General features: G+C 38.4%; 2 protein-coding genes across 9 annotated transcripts in view; one reads left to right on the top strand and one right to left on the bottom strand.

Annotated features, from left to right (window-relative positions):
• Nucleotides 1-14,539, top strand: part of LOC109853187 (gamma-aminobutyric acid receptor alpha-like) — a 24,101-nt gene extending 9,562 nt beyond the window's left edge. For 3 of the 8 annotated variants that reach the window (XM_020425046.1, XM_020425044.1, XM_020425045.1), the window contains exons 2-9: nt 508-647; nt 1,827-2,019; nt 2,322-2,542; nt 10,123-10,205; nt 10,501-10,641; nt 11,774-11,923; nt 12,586-12,845; nt 13,164-14,539. In XM_020425046.1, the coding sequence (XP_020280635.1) occupies nt 592-647; nt 1,827-2,019; nt 2,322-2,542; nt 10,123-10,205; nt 10,501-10,641; nt 11,774-11,923; nt 12,586-12,845; nt 13,164-13,559 (1,500 nt within the window). In that variant the 5' untranslated portion in view covers nt 508-591 and the 3' untranslated portion in view covers nt 13,560-14,539. The remainder of the gene's footprint in view (nt 1-507; nt 648-1,826; nt 2,020-2,321; nt 2,543-10,122; nt 10,206-10,500; nt 10,642-11,773; nt 11,924-12,585; nt 12,846-13,163) is intronic. The other 5 variants (XM_020425049.1, XM_020425050.1, XM_020425051.1 and 2 more) reach the window with 4 other exon arrangements.
• A 660-nt stretch (nt 14,540-15,199) lies between these two features.
• Nucleotides 15,200-17,550, bottom strand: LOC109853215 (ADP-ribosylation factor-like protein 6-interacting protein 4). Its single transcript, XM_020425101.1, has 3 exons — nt 17,290-17,550; nt 15,821-16,989; nt 15,200-15,703 (listed from the first exon to the last, which is right to left on the bottom strand). The coding sequence occupies exons 2-3, from the start codon at nt 16,975-16,977 to the stop codon at nt 15,577-15,579; spliced, it is 1,284 nt and encodes a 427-aa protein (XP_020280690.1). The 5' UTR covers nt 16,978-16,989; nt 17,290-17,550; the 3' UTR covers nt 15,200-15,576.
• Nucleotides 17,551-17,879: the final 329 nt, after the last annotated feature.

Here is a 17,879-nt window from a genome sequence, read left to right as displayed (position 1 = left end):
CACACACACACACACACACTTCTATTGACTCGCGAAAAACGTGACAATTTCACACGATGTTATCCTTCGCTATTGCAAAAAAAAAAACGCAATCAGCAGCGGATCTATTCTTGCTCGCATTGTCGAGGAGAAATTAACGCGGAGTAAAAAAGAACTCGTCATTGTGTTGGAGTTACATATACGAGGGAAATAATTGAAACAAAACGACGGACAAAATAAAGAAATCTGATTTATTTATTACGTGTATGTATTATCTGATTTATTTTATACGTGAATGTATTTTTGTTGATTTGCATCCTTTCTTTCCCACGCGCAATTAAGAGACGCGCGAAATATATTTGAAAATGTTGCTTCATCGCGTGATAATAAGAGATGCGTGAAATAAATTATTTTCGAATATTTCTAACATATTTTCAATATTTGTTTTTTTTTTTTTTACACGTTCTTTTTTTTACAAGTTCTTTAACACATTTATCTTCGACAATATTACACTGACTTTTGTTGCAGCACTTGAAATAGCAAAAAATTCTATTGTTAAGTCGAAGTGAGAAGCGAGTCTTCGCACGAGGAAAAAACGAGGAAACACACATCATGAAGCCTGTAGTTCTGCTCCTCGCCAACCTCATCACTTCTTACGTATCCTTTTTGTAAGTTCCAATCTGCGAGAAAATGATCTTTGTGTGACGTTTTAATTCTCTGTGCATTTTGATGACGGCAATTAAACGGAATTTATGTGGCGAAACACGACATTTTTTCTTTTCTTTTTTTTTCATTTAAATTCGACGAGACAGCAATTTATAAATCACGCGAGTGATTACGCATTCGTTTGTGTAAACGAACGGGGCGGCGATGCGATCTTTTGACCGCGTAATAAAAATTTTCTCGACGAGAGAACGCGCGCGTGCTCGCTCGTCGCTTGTTGGATGGCTCGTATAATTGAAGGTATTTCATCAAGACTCTCGTTTAATTCGGTTCTATCGAATACATGAATAGAAACTGTTTCCCGGAATATTCTTTCTCCATAAACGTTGCTTAATTAATTAATAATGAAAATGATTTGGTCCATTTGATTACAATCGATTAACTTGCAAATATTAATGCACCGTTTCCTCCGCAAATATCGTTGCCCGATGTGCAACAATATGTGGAAAAGTGACGTGAGCACAAGTACGATTATATATATTACATATATTTACGAAAATATTTCTATATTTCTCTTCATGATGTGTCAAAACGTGCATATAACGTGCATATCTCTATGAAAATCTGAAATTTTTGAGAAAAATTGAAAACAAGAGTTTATACACATCCCGCGCAATTGTCGCACCAACGCACACGTGCGCGAGGCGCAGATGAATCAATACACACGGACATCACGCTTATACAGGCATTTGGAACTCCGATACTCGGATACTAATTGTACATCCTCTTACAATCGAATGCCATTCGAGCTCGCTCTCGCGCGCATTGTTAGCGCGAATCAATCGAACAAGTTGATCGCTGCGTGGTTCACACTTTTCAATTCGGCGACTTTTCGGCGAATCTGTCGTGCGCTCGAAATAACATCGACGTGTAACTTCTTTTTCCCTCGCGACGCGTAAAAATTCAGCAACTTCACGATTTGTAAAAAAAAAAAAAGATAATTTGTCAGAACGTGCATTTAAATTTGAAAAAACTTAACTCCGTTGAAATAATATTCGAGCGCTTCGTTTCCGCGACAGAATTCTCCCGGTTACACGAGAGACAGACTCATTGCCTGTGCTGGACACGAGCGATCGCGTTCAGCTCGACTGGATTCACCAACGAAATTGCGACGCTTGTTTCAGAGCAGCCGCGGACGCGAGAACCACCGTCGGTCAACGAACACAGAGGAACAACCACAGCAACATCAGCGATCTGCTGGATAATCTGCTGCGCGGCTACGACAACAGCATTAGGCCGGACTTCGGCGGGCCTCCGGCCACCGTCGAGGTCGATATCATGGTACGCAGCATGGGCCCCATTTCCGAAGTGGATATGGTCAGTCGTATTTCTTTGTTTTTGTGTTTCATGCGGCAGTGTGCGCGGTGAACGATCACAGAATCGTTCTCAGTTTTTTCAGAAAAACAAACAATACGGGAACTCCGATCACACAGAGAGGTCGGGATTTTTCAAAACATTTTTGTATATCTCGTGGAACTGAAAAAAAAAAAAATTTATATATATATATCATATTATTTATTATTAAAATTAATATATGACATTATTTATTATTACTATTAATCGTACTATAATAAATATATACAGTCGATGTTGAATGGATTTAAATGAATTTTCCGCAGACGTACTCGATGGACTGTTACTTCCGACAATCGTGGGTCGACAGGCGTTTGGCATTTCAAAGCGGCAAGGAAACGCTCGCCCTGAGCATTTCTATGTTAGCGAGGATCTGGAAACCCGACACGTATTTCTACAACGGCAAGCACAGTTACTTGCATACCATCACCAGTCCAAATAAATTCGTCAGGCTTTACCAGGACGGACGAGTGCTTTACAGTTCAAGGTCAGAGAGAGATTTATATTATAATTACGTAATATATTTCTTTTCTCTCACGAACATTTGTGAATTTTGCAGAGAGAAGGGGTTTCACTGTTTTATTGAGATACGACGTGCTTTTAGCATATAAAAACATTCAGTACTTGTAATGTCGTAAATATATATTCATTTTTGAATCAAAGTGCTCGATTACAAAAGAGATGTTCTTTCGCGTTTTATCGCTCTTATTTATGCATAAAAAAGACGTTTCTTTCAGAAAGTCATGAGAACACAACGATCTCGCAAAATCGATCACTATACGTGAGATCGCTTCGTGAGATTTACGACCGGGACAACGACTGAATATTATCTGTTATCAGAGTTTATGAAAAGCATTGCTTTCTCTTTTATCGCATTTTTTTTCTTGTCCCTCAAGACATTTTACAATATAAGAATTTTTTAGACACATATCGTAGAAGTATACAGACTGATTGGGATTGAACTTTGTTTTCGCTCTCAAAAAATGTTACTTAAAGTTTCCTCCGCGGAAACGATTCCGTAAGAATCGCGAATTCGGTCTAAAAGCTCAGAGATCGACAAAAAAAAAGAGCAACTGATCTCTCGCACGAGTCCTTATTGTGTCTTCGCGATTCTGTGAACGCGACGCGTGTAATCTCGCCATCTAAAACTGACAAGACGCGCGAAAGATCGAAGTACGTCTCTGGCATATATCTTTTTTTTTTCGACGTGACACGTGCAAGGTCCTCCGTATCTCGAAATTTCGACAACTAATTCTGCCGTGCGCACACATAATAGGAACGATTCGGAAGACTAGGACTAGGTCAAGAGAAAGGGAACGGATTAACAAAGAGAGAACAACGGTCGATTTTGAAACCTCTCCCATGTATCTGTATCTCTCCTGGCTTGACCGACAACAACAACGCGAAAGTCTTGTCTGGCACGACTTTCGCATAAATAACAAACTTAGACACATTACACATCATTCTACCACGGTATCGTCGAGTTTCAATCCTCGTCGAGTTTGCCGAGAGAAGGTAGTTGGCATCATTAATTTAGGCTTCATTGGTACTCGTGAAAACTTGTCTTCAACAAGTTGTTGAAACACAGTGTGTGTTGGCGCGCGTACTGTGACGTTTCAATCCGGTTTTTAAAGACACACGTGACTTTAGTCACGTGTTGTTTTTTCTCTCCTCCCTGTCACGTTTTTAAAGTCACGTGATTAAAGTTCGTTCGCATATTTGATATCGCAATTGGATTATTGATTTGGCTTTAACTCTTTTCGCTTTTTTATTTAAAAATGTAACAACTGCGATTATCGTGTATAACGATTGAACGGATTTGATAAGAGATAATTCGAATTTGCGCAAAAGTGTGCGCAATAACGACAGAGAAAACACAGTACACCGAGTTTTTTACATTTTTAAATGTTCGTCATATTCATCAATCATGAATGAGCTAGCGATGTGCTAACGCGGAGATAACGCTTATCGCGTTTTGAAATTTACACGAGCGTGAAAGGAATACGTGGTTTAATTTGCCGGGAAATTAATATTTATATCGAATGTGTCAATCAATTTATTCAATTATATAACTCTTGAAATCAAACATCTCGATTTTCAATAAGAGACTCTACAATTTTATCACTCTCTCTGGATATTTCTTTACTTTTACACGTATTAATTTATTTACGTTATATACAATTTTCCGAAACAATTAAATTCAAGTAAGCGTCATAAATAGAAACTGTCGATAATAAATATATATTAGAAAACTGTATGCACTTAAACTTAATGTTTTAATTAAAAATTATTTTATTTCAACAAATATATTTCAATTGTACTGATTGCGCTAAGGTTCTCTTGTACAATTTAATTATATGAGAGAAATAGCGAGTATATTCAATTATATATGATAGAATAATAATTGTTGCAATATGTGTGTCAACTTACACGTTAAAACAATATTATTTTGTTCAGGGTTTGGCTCTTACCGGCTTTATTATTTCTTTCATACAATTTAATATAAATTTAATCTTATAATTGTGCGACACACACCTACACCTTTCTGATGTAAAATCTCGGAAATTTTAATTATGTTTTAATTTCGTTTTCTTCGAGCGCGCTGCATTTCTCAAACGAAATTTTCGCAAAATTTCTTTTTCCACTCTTGGCGGAAATCAAATGTTACTTGTTAAGCATCAAGTGTAAGGTGGATAACGGCGCGCTTGAAGATAATTACGCGAAAGCTTCTCTTCGAGCGACTCGAAGGAAGCGGAGGAGAGAGAGAGCGCTTTTGTGCAATCGCCGCTTCATCTTCTCGAGCGTTCTTTGAAAAACGAGGGTCTCGTGTACCTTTCTCTGACCGACTGGCTCCATTTAAACTGGAAAACGTCGCGATCACGTTCGCGGTGTTATTTACCCGACATTTTATTAGCCGCGCAGTCGCATTTTATTCGGTCGTCGTGACTCGTCTGAAATCAAACGACGCAACTCGAGATCCGGAATTCGCCGATATCAACGTGTCTGCCGAGTCCGCGGACAGATGCAATTGCGACAATGATTCCGGTTAATCGTGTCTTCTTCTTCGCGCAATATATTTTTCTTCTGAATATTATATTTTTAAACAAAACCAGACGTTAAACATGGTTTTCGTTTAAACTCGATTAAAACAGTCGACATATGTTTTGTCTTTTATTTCGACGTATTTCTCGGTGCGCACTGAGACACTGGCGCAAAAAAAAAAAAGTGATTCTGACGGTAATCCTGCGTCCTACGCATGTCGAGAGAGAGAGACGCTTAAAAGCCGAAGTTAACGAAATCTCGCAGAGCGGTGAAAAATCAAGAATTCTCACCGTCAACGTCGCGGAAAATCAAGAGTGATTGTGCAATCTGCATTTAAATTAATGTCGTTGCCGCGACCGGTTTTACGAAAATCCCCTCGCGAGATTATAAAGCGGAGAACGTTCGCGCGATATCGGACTGATCAAGAATTGTAAACATTCTTGTTTTTACGTACGATTTAAATTACGATTACGAAAAAACGTGACTTTTTTTTTCTAGCGCTTCACTACATTTCTTTAAAGAAAAACAATTTGCTTCGGCAGTAATTTTTAATTAATTTTGTTTGTCGCAGAAAAATACAAAAAAGAGCAAATAGAGAAATCTCGATCTGTTGTATATTTAAAAAATCTCGAGATGTTGAAGCAAAATAAAATTTCACGTTTCCGAAAATGCACGCGGCTTTCGCTTGGAGAGTTATAGGTTCTCATCGGTATATGTCTGCTGATAGCGAGATTTTGCTAGTCAAACCCTCGGCTCTATCCTGATCGCGGCAACATGGAGAGCAAGCAAATTCTCGAGGCGCACTAATAACCGGCGAGGCAAACACGAACGGGGGAGAAAGGGTGGTAGAGAAACCGAGAGAGATCGGATCTCGAGAAGGGAGGGTGGGATCCGCATCGAAAGGCGTATCAAGGATGAACTACGTGCACGCATGAATGGAAGAACGATTCGTTGCAGCAACTCGTTGCATTTTCAGAAAGAAGAGAGAGAGAGAGAGAGAAAGCTCCAATTCCCTTAGAATATGTCAAGCATAAACTGTACACTAAAACCATGCAGAGGTTTATTTCTTTCTCTCTCTTAACCTTTATAAGGACTTTCCAGATGTATCTTACACATACACCCGATCGGGATCCGGATGAGCGATCCGTTCACAAGAAAGTAACTAAACTCTGGATCCTCGCGTGAGTGCATCGCGGATGCAAATACCCGCATCCTCGGTTAAAGTTGTGGTTTAACTCTTTTATCTCTTTCCGAAGCAAAATTTAAGAAAAAAAAAAACAAACATTGGCTGGCTCGTAAGTGATAATAATTGGTGTTTAAAAAAAGAAAACTCCGCCAACACACACGTGACCTCGTATAATTCGCGTTAAAAAATGTCGAAAGCAATGTTTCAATTAGTGTTTGGAAAACCATAGACACACAGTTTGTAACACACGTGTAACCTCGTAAATTGCGTATTGCGCGTTACTGATTTTTTTCCTCTCCGAACAACAGATCACATTGGACATAACGTGAATATCGAATAGCCGGGCGTCCGTCGCGAATTTCTCGATAATCTATCAACTCTTGTTTTTTTCACGTCATCGCTGTCAACTCGATCGCGGGACGCGGGATTAGCCGATAAATATTCCCGCGTAACGCGCGGGATGAAAAGCGCGGGCGCGGTCTAAATCAATCAAAAAGAGGAATGTAACGTGTACTTGTGGTTGCGCGCCGGAGAACGTTAGCGCGCGCGTTTTAGCCCCCCGACAAGGGAAGGAGGATGATCTCGTTTGCATGAAAATAAACGGCGCTCTCGATTAGCATACGTACTCCGTGAGATTCTAAAATCATACCTTACGCTTCGTTGCGCGACACGTGAGTGAGATTTAAAGTCGGTGAAATTTTCGCGAACGCGCGCGCGACGGACCTGTGGAAAATTTGCGGCGAAGGGAAATTGCTGGGAAACGATCGAAACTTTATATCCGGTATCCGTCGAGACAGAAAGATATAGAGTTTTTTTTGTCGGCGGAAATTTCGTTTTTTTTTTCCTTCGCAAAAATCAACGCGCAATGAACAAACAACGCTTGAGAATTTTCGACGAAGTGTGAAATAGAGAAATCGGAAACACATAAACGTTTGTTTCTCCCAGATTTCATCTTTACGAGTCAAGGTGATTAATTTTAGAATTATAAAATCGCGGTCAACCAGAAGAGTTGAACAAATAAACGTAGAAATAATTCACGAAAAAGAAAGAAAGAGAGAACGCGTTTTTCTCTCGGTAATAAATTGAAATCAAAATTTCTTGAGGGTTCTTACCGATATAAAATGTTTGTGTTTAATGGACTGTTATATTGACGCGACAAGTTTGGCGCTCGACCGTGGAGACCGTTCGCGCGACTGAATTAACGTCGCAAAACTTCGATTAGCGCGCGCGCCAAGTCCGTGTTGCGGAAAATCAGAAGAAAACGATTTCTCTCGAAACTTCTCGACAATCGCGCGGGATTTTCCGACGTGTTTCGCCGTCTATTGTCGTCAGAGGAGGACGTCTGGATTAGGGCTTTGCTTTAATTGCCGGTTCAGAGAAAGCCAGACGTCGCATCTGTGACGCTTGTCGCGGAAAATCTGTTGAGTTTGTCCCGCGATCTCCCGTTTCTCTTTTCTCGCCGCACACAACTTCATCCGTCGTTTCGTTCGTTCTCTCCGCTTTAATCTTTTTTTTTTTTTTTTACGGCATTCTGTTCACGCTTTTAAAGCGTCCGTTCGATAAAAAATCGGTTGGGAACCGCAACGCTGTGGTTCTGCCTCAAGATTAGCGTGAATTATTTATTTTCGGTGACGCGCGGTTAAACTTCGCCGTTTAATTCTTTTTTCTCGTGCTTCCCCCTCCCCTCTCCTCTTCTTCGTTCTTTTTAATCTTATCTCGCTCGACTTCGTTTTTTTATACCGCACGTTTCTTCGGTCGCGCTTGTCTCATTATTCACGAGACGGTGGAAATTCACCATTACGAAGGAAATAAAACTTTTACTTTCGCTTACATCCCTCTTTCTCTCCTTCTCGATAGAAAAGAGGGGAGAAGAATATGTTTTATTGTGTAGCATAGAATTCGTGCGAGTTTCTGTTGGAGAGAACAGCCGTGTTCGTACAACGCGTCCCACGTAAATTCTCAGGACGCGGCTCGCGAAGTTCTTGCGCGCGGACTTTGCTCTTTGAAACGTCGTCTCGAGTCCGAAACTTTCGGTGCACTTAAATGTCCGTAATTTGTAAAAAGTCGATTCGTTACGACGCTCTTTCGCGAGACGGCGCGGCACAGAGAGAGATTACTCTTCCGTCACGGTAAACTTGTGATGACAGATATTTCTTTAGATTTAACTGAATCTTTTACAATAAAATGTCACTACGCGGAGTCAGGCCAAAAGTAAATTGTATCTAATAATTTCAAAACAAAACTGTCAACTGTGTGTGCGTTATACGAAGAGAACTTCTTCCTTTTTGCTCACGTGCTTTTTTGTTTGCGCTCGCTCGTAAACGTGTACACGCGAGCTCGGGTTTCGTTTGGTTTTCTATTACGTCAAACACACAATCGAAAATGTTTCAATTTTTAAAAACACACGACAAGATTTTGCGGGCGCTTTCTTGTCATTCGAAGAACGACTCGGTCTCGCAAAACAGTCGTTCACAGTTCGAATCTTGTATTTAAGATGAGTTTAAGTTGATGCGCGTTAGCCAGTGAGAGAGATACGGTTTGTGTAAAGCGAACGCGTAAGACGGGATTTTCGAATACATCCCGGTCATAGAAGAATAATCGAAGCTCTCTTTCTTTTTTTGACACGGTTGTGAGAGAAGTAGTGTATCGCCGGATTTGACCTCACCGGGAAGATAAAAAGTAGTCGCGACGCTAGAACGATAACGGAAAATCGTTTGCGGCAAATTACCCGAGTCGAGTATCTTTGAAAATGTAGCATGTATCTCTCTCTCTCTCTCTCTCTCTCTCTCATCTTCGGCGCGCACTGCCAAGATACATGAAAGAGAAATATTCTGTCTGTGAGGAAGAAACAACGAAAATTTTTTATTTTTAGTTTTTTCACGTATTGTATTGACGGGTCGATTTATCTTCTTGTGTACGTTCATCGCTTTTTCCCTATTCTTCATCTCTCGTTCTTCTTATATTGTAATTTGAATTTTTTTGCAATTATAAATGAATATCTTTACGTCATTTATTCTCAATTCTTTTAATAATAAACGGAAAGAAATAACTGTCTCGAAATATAGGAACGTCGTCGTCGTAATAGCATCGGTTTTACTCCTCGCGAAGATGAAGTTCGGTAAAATAATTCGAAAGGGAGAGGAGGGATGTGTGTTAAAAAAAAAAAGTCACGGAGAGTAAACGGGAGCAAAAGTTTTGCAATCTTCCGAAAAATTCGCAGCGCGATTTAACAGACGCGATTCGTCAGACGCGTTCCTCAGACGTCGTCGTCTCGCGATGCGCAAGCTGGAGTGCGGAAACGCATGCCTGTGCTGCAAATTGAGCGATCGAGCGAGCCTCTGGAGTGTAGGATGATGGATCCGATTAGTTACGGATCGTCTCATCCTCCAGTCCATCCTGCCTCCCACGACGGAGGAGGAGTTAAACCACGCAGTGCGATAACTCGATCAGATGCGAATCGATTTAGGCCAAATGTATCTTGCACGTACGTCTTATGCCCTTTCGCGAAACAAAACGCGAGAAAATCGAAATTCACGTCCGATCGAACATTATTTCGCACGCGTGATGATGTAATTTCTCTTTATCTCATTCAACGTGTAACAAAGTGTACCTGACATTTACAACTTTATCGACTCGAAGATATCGCAATTATTATAATAAAATGAAACTAAAAAACTTAACACCGTCCGTTAGAAGACATTTAAAATATCGAGGCGTTAATAGTTTTCGAGTTGAAAAAAAAAATTGAAAGATTTGAGTTTATTTAACTTTCACAAACACAATTTGCATATTCGAGACATCTTATAACAGTTTCGAAGTTTGTTGAATTCGTTCCACAGACTCACGATCAAAGCGGGATGTCCGATGAATCTCGAGGACTTTCCGATGGACACGCAGAGATGTCCGTTGCAGTTTGGCAGCTGTAAGTTTTTGTTTTGTTTTTTTTTTAGCGACGATTTAGTTATTCCTCCGTTTAATCCCCCACCGAAGATGTTACTAAACTCACAATTTTCTTTTGTTTAATCTGCATTAAAAAGCAATCAATCGATAATTTAAATGACAAGTGTTGTATTTCTGTCATCTCTCATACGTTGTAGATTTTTGACATTTTAATGAAATTGCATGTATTTAAATAAACGGTCGGAGTCGATTATATTTTTTATAGGACGTCAGTCGGTATTTTTTTCTCTGTCAACGTCAAATTGAACCGTTTACAGTTGGCTACACGGCGCGCGACGTGATCTACAAGTGGAACAGCGCGAGGCAGGTCGCTATAGCGGAGGACATGAAGCTGTCGCAATTTGATCTGGTCGCCAATCCCACCGCAAATCACTCGACTGCGCCGGGATTTTCGCATGGTGAGCGAAATGGATTTGATGTAAACGAAATCAAGATCACCCGGTTTTTTACTCGACACGCGCTTCTTGTCGCGCGATAAAAAAAAAAAAAAAAGAGTATTTCGCGCCGTAAAATTAAAGTACATAAAAAACGAAGAATGAAATATCGCGGCTGTGGGGATAAATAAATATGATACCGGCGTGTGCGTCAACGATATAAAATAAATATTGCGGATAAAAAAAGCTATAACTGACAAAAGTGACAAAATAAAATAACACAACAAAGTCAAAATAATAATAACAATAATAATATTTAATTCAAGCACAAATTAAAATCATACCCGATGACACAAAAAAATCTGCAGTCAAAAAAAAAAAAAAAAAAAATTTGAAAGAACTCGGTCGAGAAACAGAAGTATTTTGCGCCTCTCGTGTTCTCGCGAATATCGAGGACGGGAGGAAGAACAAGGGAAGGATTGTGCCGTAAGTCGACGTGTAGAAGCGACGACTAATTGCAGTCTCCTTTGAAAGACGACGATTCCTTGCCTTTCTCTCCTTTCTTGCCGGAGTTTCTATTGTCCGTCGTCAGTGGCCAGCAAAACTTGGAAAATTCACAGATTCGGTTGCGAATTTTAATTGGATTATTATCGATTAGTAAAACGGGGGTGGCGCGAGACAGCAGCCGCTCCTCGGCCTCCGTCTCTGATTTGATTGCGCGCTTATTGGCGGAAAACTCGCTTCGCAAGTCGTCAGGTCAACGCGGATTCGACGACGAGTTGAAGAGATTCGATTAATAGCGTCGTCGGAAGAACGGTCGTCGCAACAATTACATTTTCGATCGCGATCTCGTTGCTATAATAACGAAAATCCTATTTTTTTCTGAATCTCGACAGAAGAAATCCGTATATTTAAATACTTCTAAAAAACTATTTTTTTTTGTATTTGTTTTGAAAATATTTTGCAGTGATGCGATCGCAAGCCGAATGAGAAATCGCTCGAATCGGTTTGTTTGAACCGTCTGTGTTTGGATTTTTTTTTTTTTGTCGAAAGCACAGTTATTCAAATATTTTCATTCATTCGCGAGAAAACGTCGTGAGTTATACAATGGGCATATTCTATTTCTCAGTTATAAAAATTATAAAATATATTTCAGAGTACTCGATGCTCCTGGTGTACTTCCACTTGCAAAGGCACATGGGTAACTTCCTGATACAGGTGTACGGTCCTTGCATTCTGCTGGTCGTCCTGTCGTGGGTCTCCTTCTGGTTGAACAGAGAAGCTACCGCCGATCGAGTTTCGCTTGGTAAAAAAAAAAAAAGCCGCTTATTATAAATAATTGAAGCGTTTATTGATAAATTCTCGTCCGCGTTGCGATATACAAAAGCCGCGCTTTTATATATATTATACATTGTACATACGTAAAACGTTTCGCGAAAGAGAGAGAGAGAGAGAGAGAGAGAAAGAGAGAGATGCGTGGTGCAAACACGTGTGAGCGAATTTAACGCGGCGCGAACAAATTGCATCAAAAGGAAATCTGTGTGCGCTATAACCGCAAGCGCGAAAGCACACAAACCGCATAATTTAACGTGCAAGCATTTCTCAGTGCGTCGCAAAGGCGCGCCAACAACTTCCGGCTTTGTTAAGCTTAACTTTGCCGCACCGACAATCAAAAGCAACATCTGCCTTTTGTGTCATTATGAAACGTACAGTTGCGTATCTCCAAATCCTCGAACTATATAATTTGCGATAACACATCGTCACAGTTTTATTTGTATAAAATCGCTTTTTTTTCTACAAAATATTTACATTAGTATTTAAGTTTATTATCTATTTTTTTTTTTTAAGTTTTTTAATCTATTATTATAATTTTCAAGTTATTAATTTATTATCTGTTATTTTCTATAAGTATGTACTTATATGGAGGGTGGTTTCATCGATTCATATATTGTACCTCTTTTGTTTCAGGTATAACTACTGTGTTGACGATGACATTTTTGGGGCTCGAAGCCAGAACCGACCTGCCGAAAGTTCCTTATCCCACTGCCCTGGATTTCTTTGTCTTTCTTTCGTTCGCGTTTATCTTTGCCACCATCATACAGTTCGCGGTGGTGCATTATTTCACCAAGTACGGTTCGGGCGAATGTTACTTCAGTTCGGATTTGAGCGAAACCGAAAGCTCGAGCGAGGAAGAAGACGCGGACAGAAGACCGGCGAGAAGTCAACCGGTAAACGCGTCGTTTCAAAAAAATTATCGATTTTACTGATTGTCTTTTTTCCACCTCTTTAAATTTATATGTTTTAATTGACACGTTAGTCTTGTTACATCGATGGATCACTTTGCAGAACAGTTCTAAATTGTTTAAAATCGTTTTGTAGAGAAATCCATCAATATATTCTTGTTCTATGTAACAATTCGATTTAAAAAAAATTTTTCTTTAATAAATTTCTTTTAGAATACAATAACATCACCTTTTGTTCTGTAAAAAATGTTTTGTTCTGTAAAAAATTAACATTTCGCCTCGTTTGTACAAAAATGATTTCAGACTCGCAGGAAGAGCTCTTCGAGTTCCGGTGCGCGAGGACGCGGAAATCGCTTTGCGATGAGCAACGATAGCACGATCGAGGTGATACCGCTGTCGGCGATCTCGATACCAAATAAGGATTCCGCTGTGGCCGGTCATTGGCAGGTATCCTGTGTAAGCTGTAGCCCATCTCCGCGACGAACTTTGCCGCCGCCACCGCCGTCTCGACGCACAACGTCGTCCACGTCCAGGCGACGACGCCGACGACGTGCCCCCAGGTACAACTCGGTGTCGAAGATTGATCGCGCGAGTCGCGTGGTGTTTCCTCTCTTCTTCCTCGCCATCAATCTCTTCTACTGGTACGCGTATCTCTCGCGCAGCGAACGGATGCACTATTACAACTCAAATGCCGCGTGATCGGTTCCTTCTCTCTTCATCGCGGACGAAGTGTTTACGAAGCGTTGAAATTGATAATCAAGGAGGTCGACCATGTAATTTCTCTTTTAAGAGTGAAAAAGGATTCTCACGTGGAATTTGCGCATAAAAATTATGACCTAATTTTTCTCACTGCGAAACGATGAGATTCTCTTATCGGAGAAAATTAAAATTTCGGAGAAATTTGAAAGATGACACAAGAGATGTGACACAATAACAAAAAATTATTATTAATTACACAACGTATGATCGGGCGTGTGCAACTTTGAAATTCGCATTTATAGAGGAGAAATGCAACAAACACGAAATTAAAAAAAAAGTTAGCGCATAAAAAATATGTTACAAAATCTAAGTGTACGTACTCTTCTGCCACAAATGAACGTACGCAATACTTGAGAAGCTAAAGAAAAAACCTGTTATCTTGATACACATGAGTTTATTTATATACATATATATATAATGTGTTATCTCTCTGCTTCTTTACCCTTGCCTTAAAAAATTGAAATAATAGTTCGTAAGATCGGTGAGTCGTTAATTAGAATCGAGTGACAATCTATTAAAAAATGTTGAAACAAATGAGTAGCTTGCATAGACAGACATGATCGTGTGTGTACTTTGAAGTTAAAAATGTAAATTTTCTAATCACACAAAAAATCGAAAGTTATTCACAAGAAGATGAAATAACACAAGATGAAGATATTTGTCTGATATATCAAAAGAAATGCGGAATTAGGATGTGAGTTGGATCAAGATGGAGAGATTGATATTATCTGGTTTTCAGTTCACGCTGAGTTTTTTATTGGTCAAAAAAAGAAATAAAATACAAAGACGAGACAATCCCACATACCAACTTCCTCGATTCACACGGATATCATGAACTATATGCGACATCTTGCGGAACGTCTATAACTGCCACCGACGCTTGATAAAAAAAAAAAAAAATATATTTGCGTTCTTATCAATATATACAGTAGTACCTCGTTAAAAGTGTATACGAAACTGTAATTTTAGAAACAATTGTTTAACAAGATAGAGTGTGAGTGAAATAATGTCTTCTTGAAATAACACAAAGATGATTTTGGCTCTGTTCAGAAAAGCAACATGGAAGAAATGCTACAAAGAATGAAGGACGTACGGAAAACATTTTGTTCTCATTAATGAAGTATTACTGTACATGTCTAAAATGCATTATTGACATATAAGTTATTACACAGTAACATGTGTACAAAGTTTTGTACAGGAAAAAGTTTCTCTGAGAAAAAACAAACATATATCTTTTGCGCAACATTAAACACACAAAAATATAATTGTTTTCAATCAGATCGACCTCCATAGTTACTTTGGCCATCTTGAATTACAACGTCAGAAGATGGCTGCAGCGCGAATATCTCAAAGTCTTAAGAGAGAATAAACACATAATAAACACATTTCATTCTGGTCACTGATAAAGCCCAATACTATCAATGTTTGTTCACATAACTCACATGAAAAATAAATTTAATAAAATATTCAGAAAGTTTATATGTTAAATAACTTTTTAAAATTAAATTTATTCAACATATAAGAATACATATTTTACACAGATCATGAAAAATATAAATTTTTTTAATATTTAGAAAATTGTGTTAAATTTTTTAAATAAAATTTATTTAACATATACGAATATATTTTTTTAAATTTATTTTTCCTCGAGACGAGTGTTATAAGATGAGATAAATTCGATGTACAATAAAAGTTTATTTCTAATATTTACGATTTTGCATCATCGAATTGTGAACTACACTGTAAAAAAGTTATAAATTTAACAAAACATTTGTTACTTATGTGCACAGGTTACAATCATTTATTTAATTCTTATATATCTGCATACTTTTCATATAAATGTGTTTGAAATAATTATTTTGACGTTGATATGTGACACAAACAGAATGCAAGTGGTGTATAATAAAGATATTAAAATTATACTTGCGATCAGAATACAATTTTATAAAAAAATAGCTCACATCGCATTTTTTATACGCGCTTGGAAGTATTCTCCGTCTCCTTTGGTAGCCTGTTTGTTAATTTCCTTGTGTCTTTCTCGACTTACTATTTCTTCCAATACTTCTCCATCTCCTTTTATCAATCTAAATAAAAATATTCACATTTTTATATTAAAAAAAATCTAAATAAGATAAATTCTAAGTACACATCAGCTTTCAATACATCAGTTTATTTCTTTATTATTTTACTATAATATTTACCTATATCTTCCTGTTTCCTCATCGTAAACTTTGCGCATAATGCTCTGTCTTTTTTCCCACTCCTCTCTTGTCATAGGCGCCATTGCTTTCGATTTTTCTGTCATTTTAGCCTCGATTTCTTTTGTGATCTCTTTACCGCCTTGACTTTCTTTACTCTCTTTAGATCTTTTGTGTCCTTTTTTCTTAGACGCACTTTTTCTCATCTTTTTCTTTAATTTCTTTTTCATCTTTCGTTTCTTCTTCTTTCGTTTTTTCATAATCTTCTTTAATTTTTTGGCCTTCTTCTTGGCTTTCTTTCGCTTTTTTTCGTCTTCCGAGCTTTCAGTACTACTGCTACTGCTGGTGCTGCCAGTATCACTGCTACTGCTATTACTGGAGCTGCTACTACTGGAGCTTGAGCTGCTGCTACTACTGCTGACACTTGACGAACTAGATGTAGACAAAGATCGTTTTCTCTTTGACTTTTTGTGACTTTTTATGAGTGGATTTTCTTTGTCTTGCACCATGTCTGCTGGTTTTTTTTCTATCTCTTTTTCTTGATCAAGTGTTGTGTTATTTTTCATTAAGTCAGATTTTTCTGTTTTAGAGGTAGTTCTTGATCGATCTGCACGTTCCTTCGAACTGCTCTCTCGTATAGACTGACTAGTTGCATCCTTGCCAGAATATCTCTGATAATCATATAACCTTGGTCTGTGATAACCAGATGTTCTATGTCTATTATTATATCCTTCCCTTCTGTTCCTATTGTAATAAGTATTTCTGTAAAATTGGGAATGATTTCTATAATTTCTCTGATCGGCAAAGTTATTCCTCCTTTTGTAAAATCTGTAATTGCTGCTTCCACTGCGTCCAAAGTCCCTACCATTTTCATACTTCTTAGCTCTATATTCATTTACATTCTTGTTTCTTTCGTCTTCTCTCTTGTCCCTTCTCGATACACGAGTATTTTTTTCTAGACTTGAAGAACTGGAAGAACTAGAGCTATTGGAATTACTTCTGCTTTTTGATTTTTTCCTCTTATCTTTGCTACACATATTTCGTCGTTTTTTATTATTATCAGAATTATCATTGGAAGAAGAGGTTGATGGTCTCTTCAATTTGCTCTCCTTCCTTTTTTCAGGTTCTACATCCATAGCGAACTTTTCCAAACTACTCATTACTGTTGTAATCTATCAAAACAATTAAACAAATATAGCTTACATTCTTTTTCACACAATTATAAGTATGTAAATATTTCATCAAATAATTTTCATATTATTCTCGAAGTAAATTTTTTTTCCTCCTCCCATACATACACACGTACGCGCGCGCTCGCGCGACCGTGTGTGTGCACGTGCGACAAAGCTTCGTAAAATTGTTTCATTTAAAACAAACTTTTTATCACAAAATGCAACGTGTCGATTTCGTTATCATTCAACGCCATCGTTCGTAAAAACTACATTCCAAAATCTTTCTACGTGCTTACTTACTCAGAAGCCGCTACAAAAATATAACCTCCGTCATAATCACTGTATGCTACAGCCCATCGTTGTGGTCAATGGTGGTCTGTCTTTTATGCTTCCCCCTTGTCTTATCTCAATAATGAAATTTATCCACAAACTGTTGCAGTTCATTCGCTTCTATAAGTAACTAATCGTCAAACGAGCACACACTTCCTTCTCATCGATGCTTCCATTTATTATACATCAATCTACGTACGACTAGTACGACTACGACTTGCTTATTTTCAAACCAAGAAGCCGTACTCAAGACCGATTTCCAAATACGGAGTTCACATTGCGCCGCAAATGCTACGAAGCGCATTATTCCATCTCTGTCTATTTTAACGAAGAGCAAAGACCGGCGCATCATCTCTAAAGATACTAATCATCTCTTGTTGTCTCAACAAAATTGATTAAGAAACGCGTCTTTGAACAAATAATGAAAATTACAAAAGAGTAAGAGCAAATTTACTAGTTGCTGACCAATAAGATCATAGATCATTTTAGTAACTTCCCTCACTTTTCATTATATCGCACGATACACAACAACGGACCCTCCCTCATACGTCAAACGTAGA

The sequence above is a fragment of the Pseudomyrmex gracilis genome, unplaced genomic scaffold (assembly GCF_002006095.1).
Source record: "Pseudomyrmex gracilis isolate BER0280 unplaced genomic scaffold, ASM200609v1 scaffold_45, whole genome shotgun sequence".
Lineage (NCBI taxonomy): Eukaryota > Metazoa > Arthropoda > Insecta > Hymenoptera > Formicidae > Pseudomyrmex > Pseudomyrmex gracilis.
The sequence above is the reverse complement of the archived record's forward strand: the minus strand, read 5'-3'. Positions and strand labels throughout refer to the sequence as shown.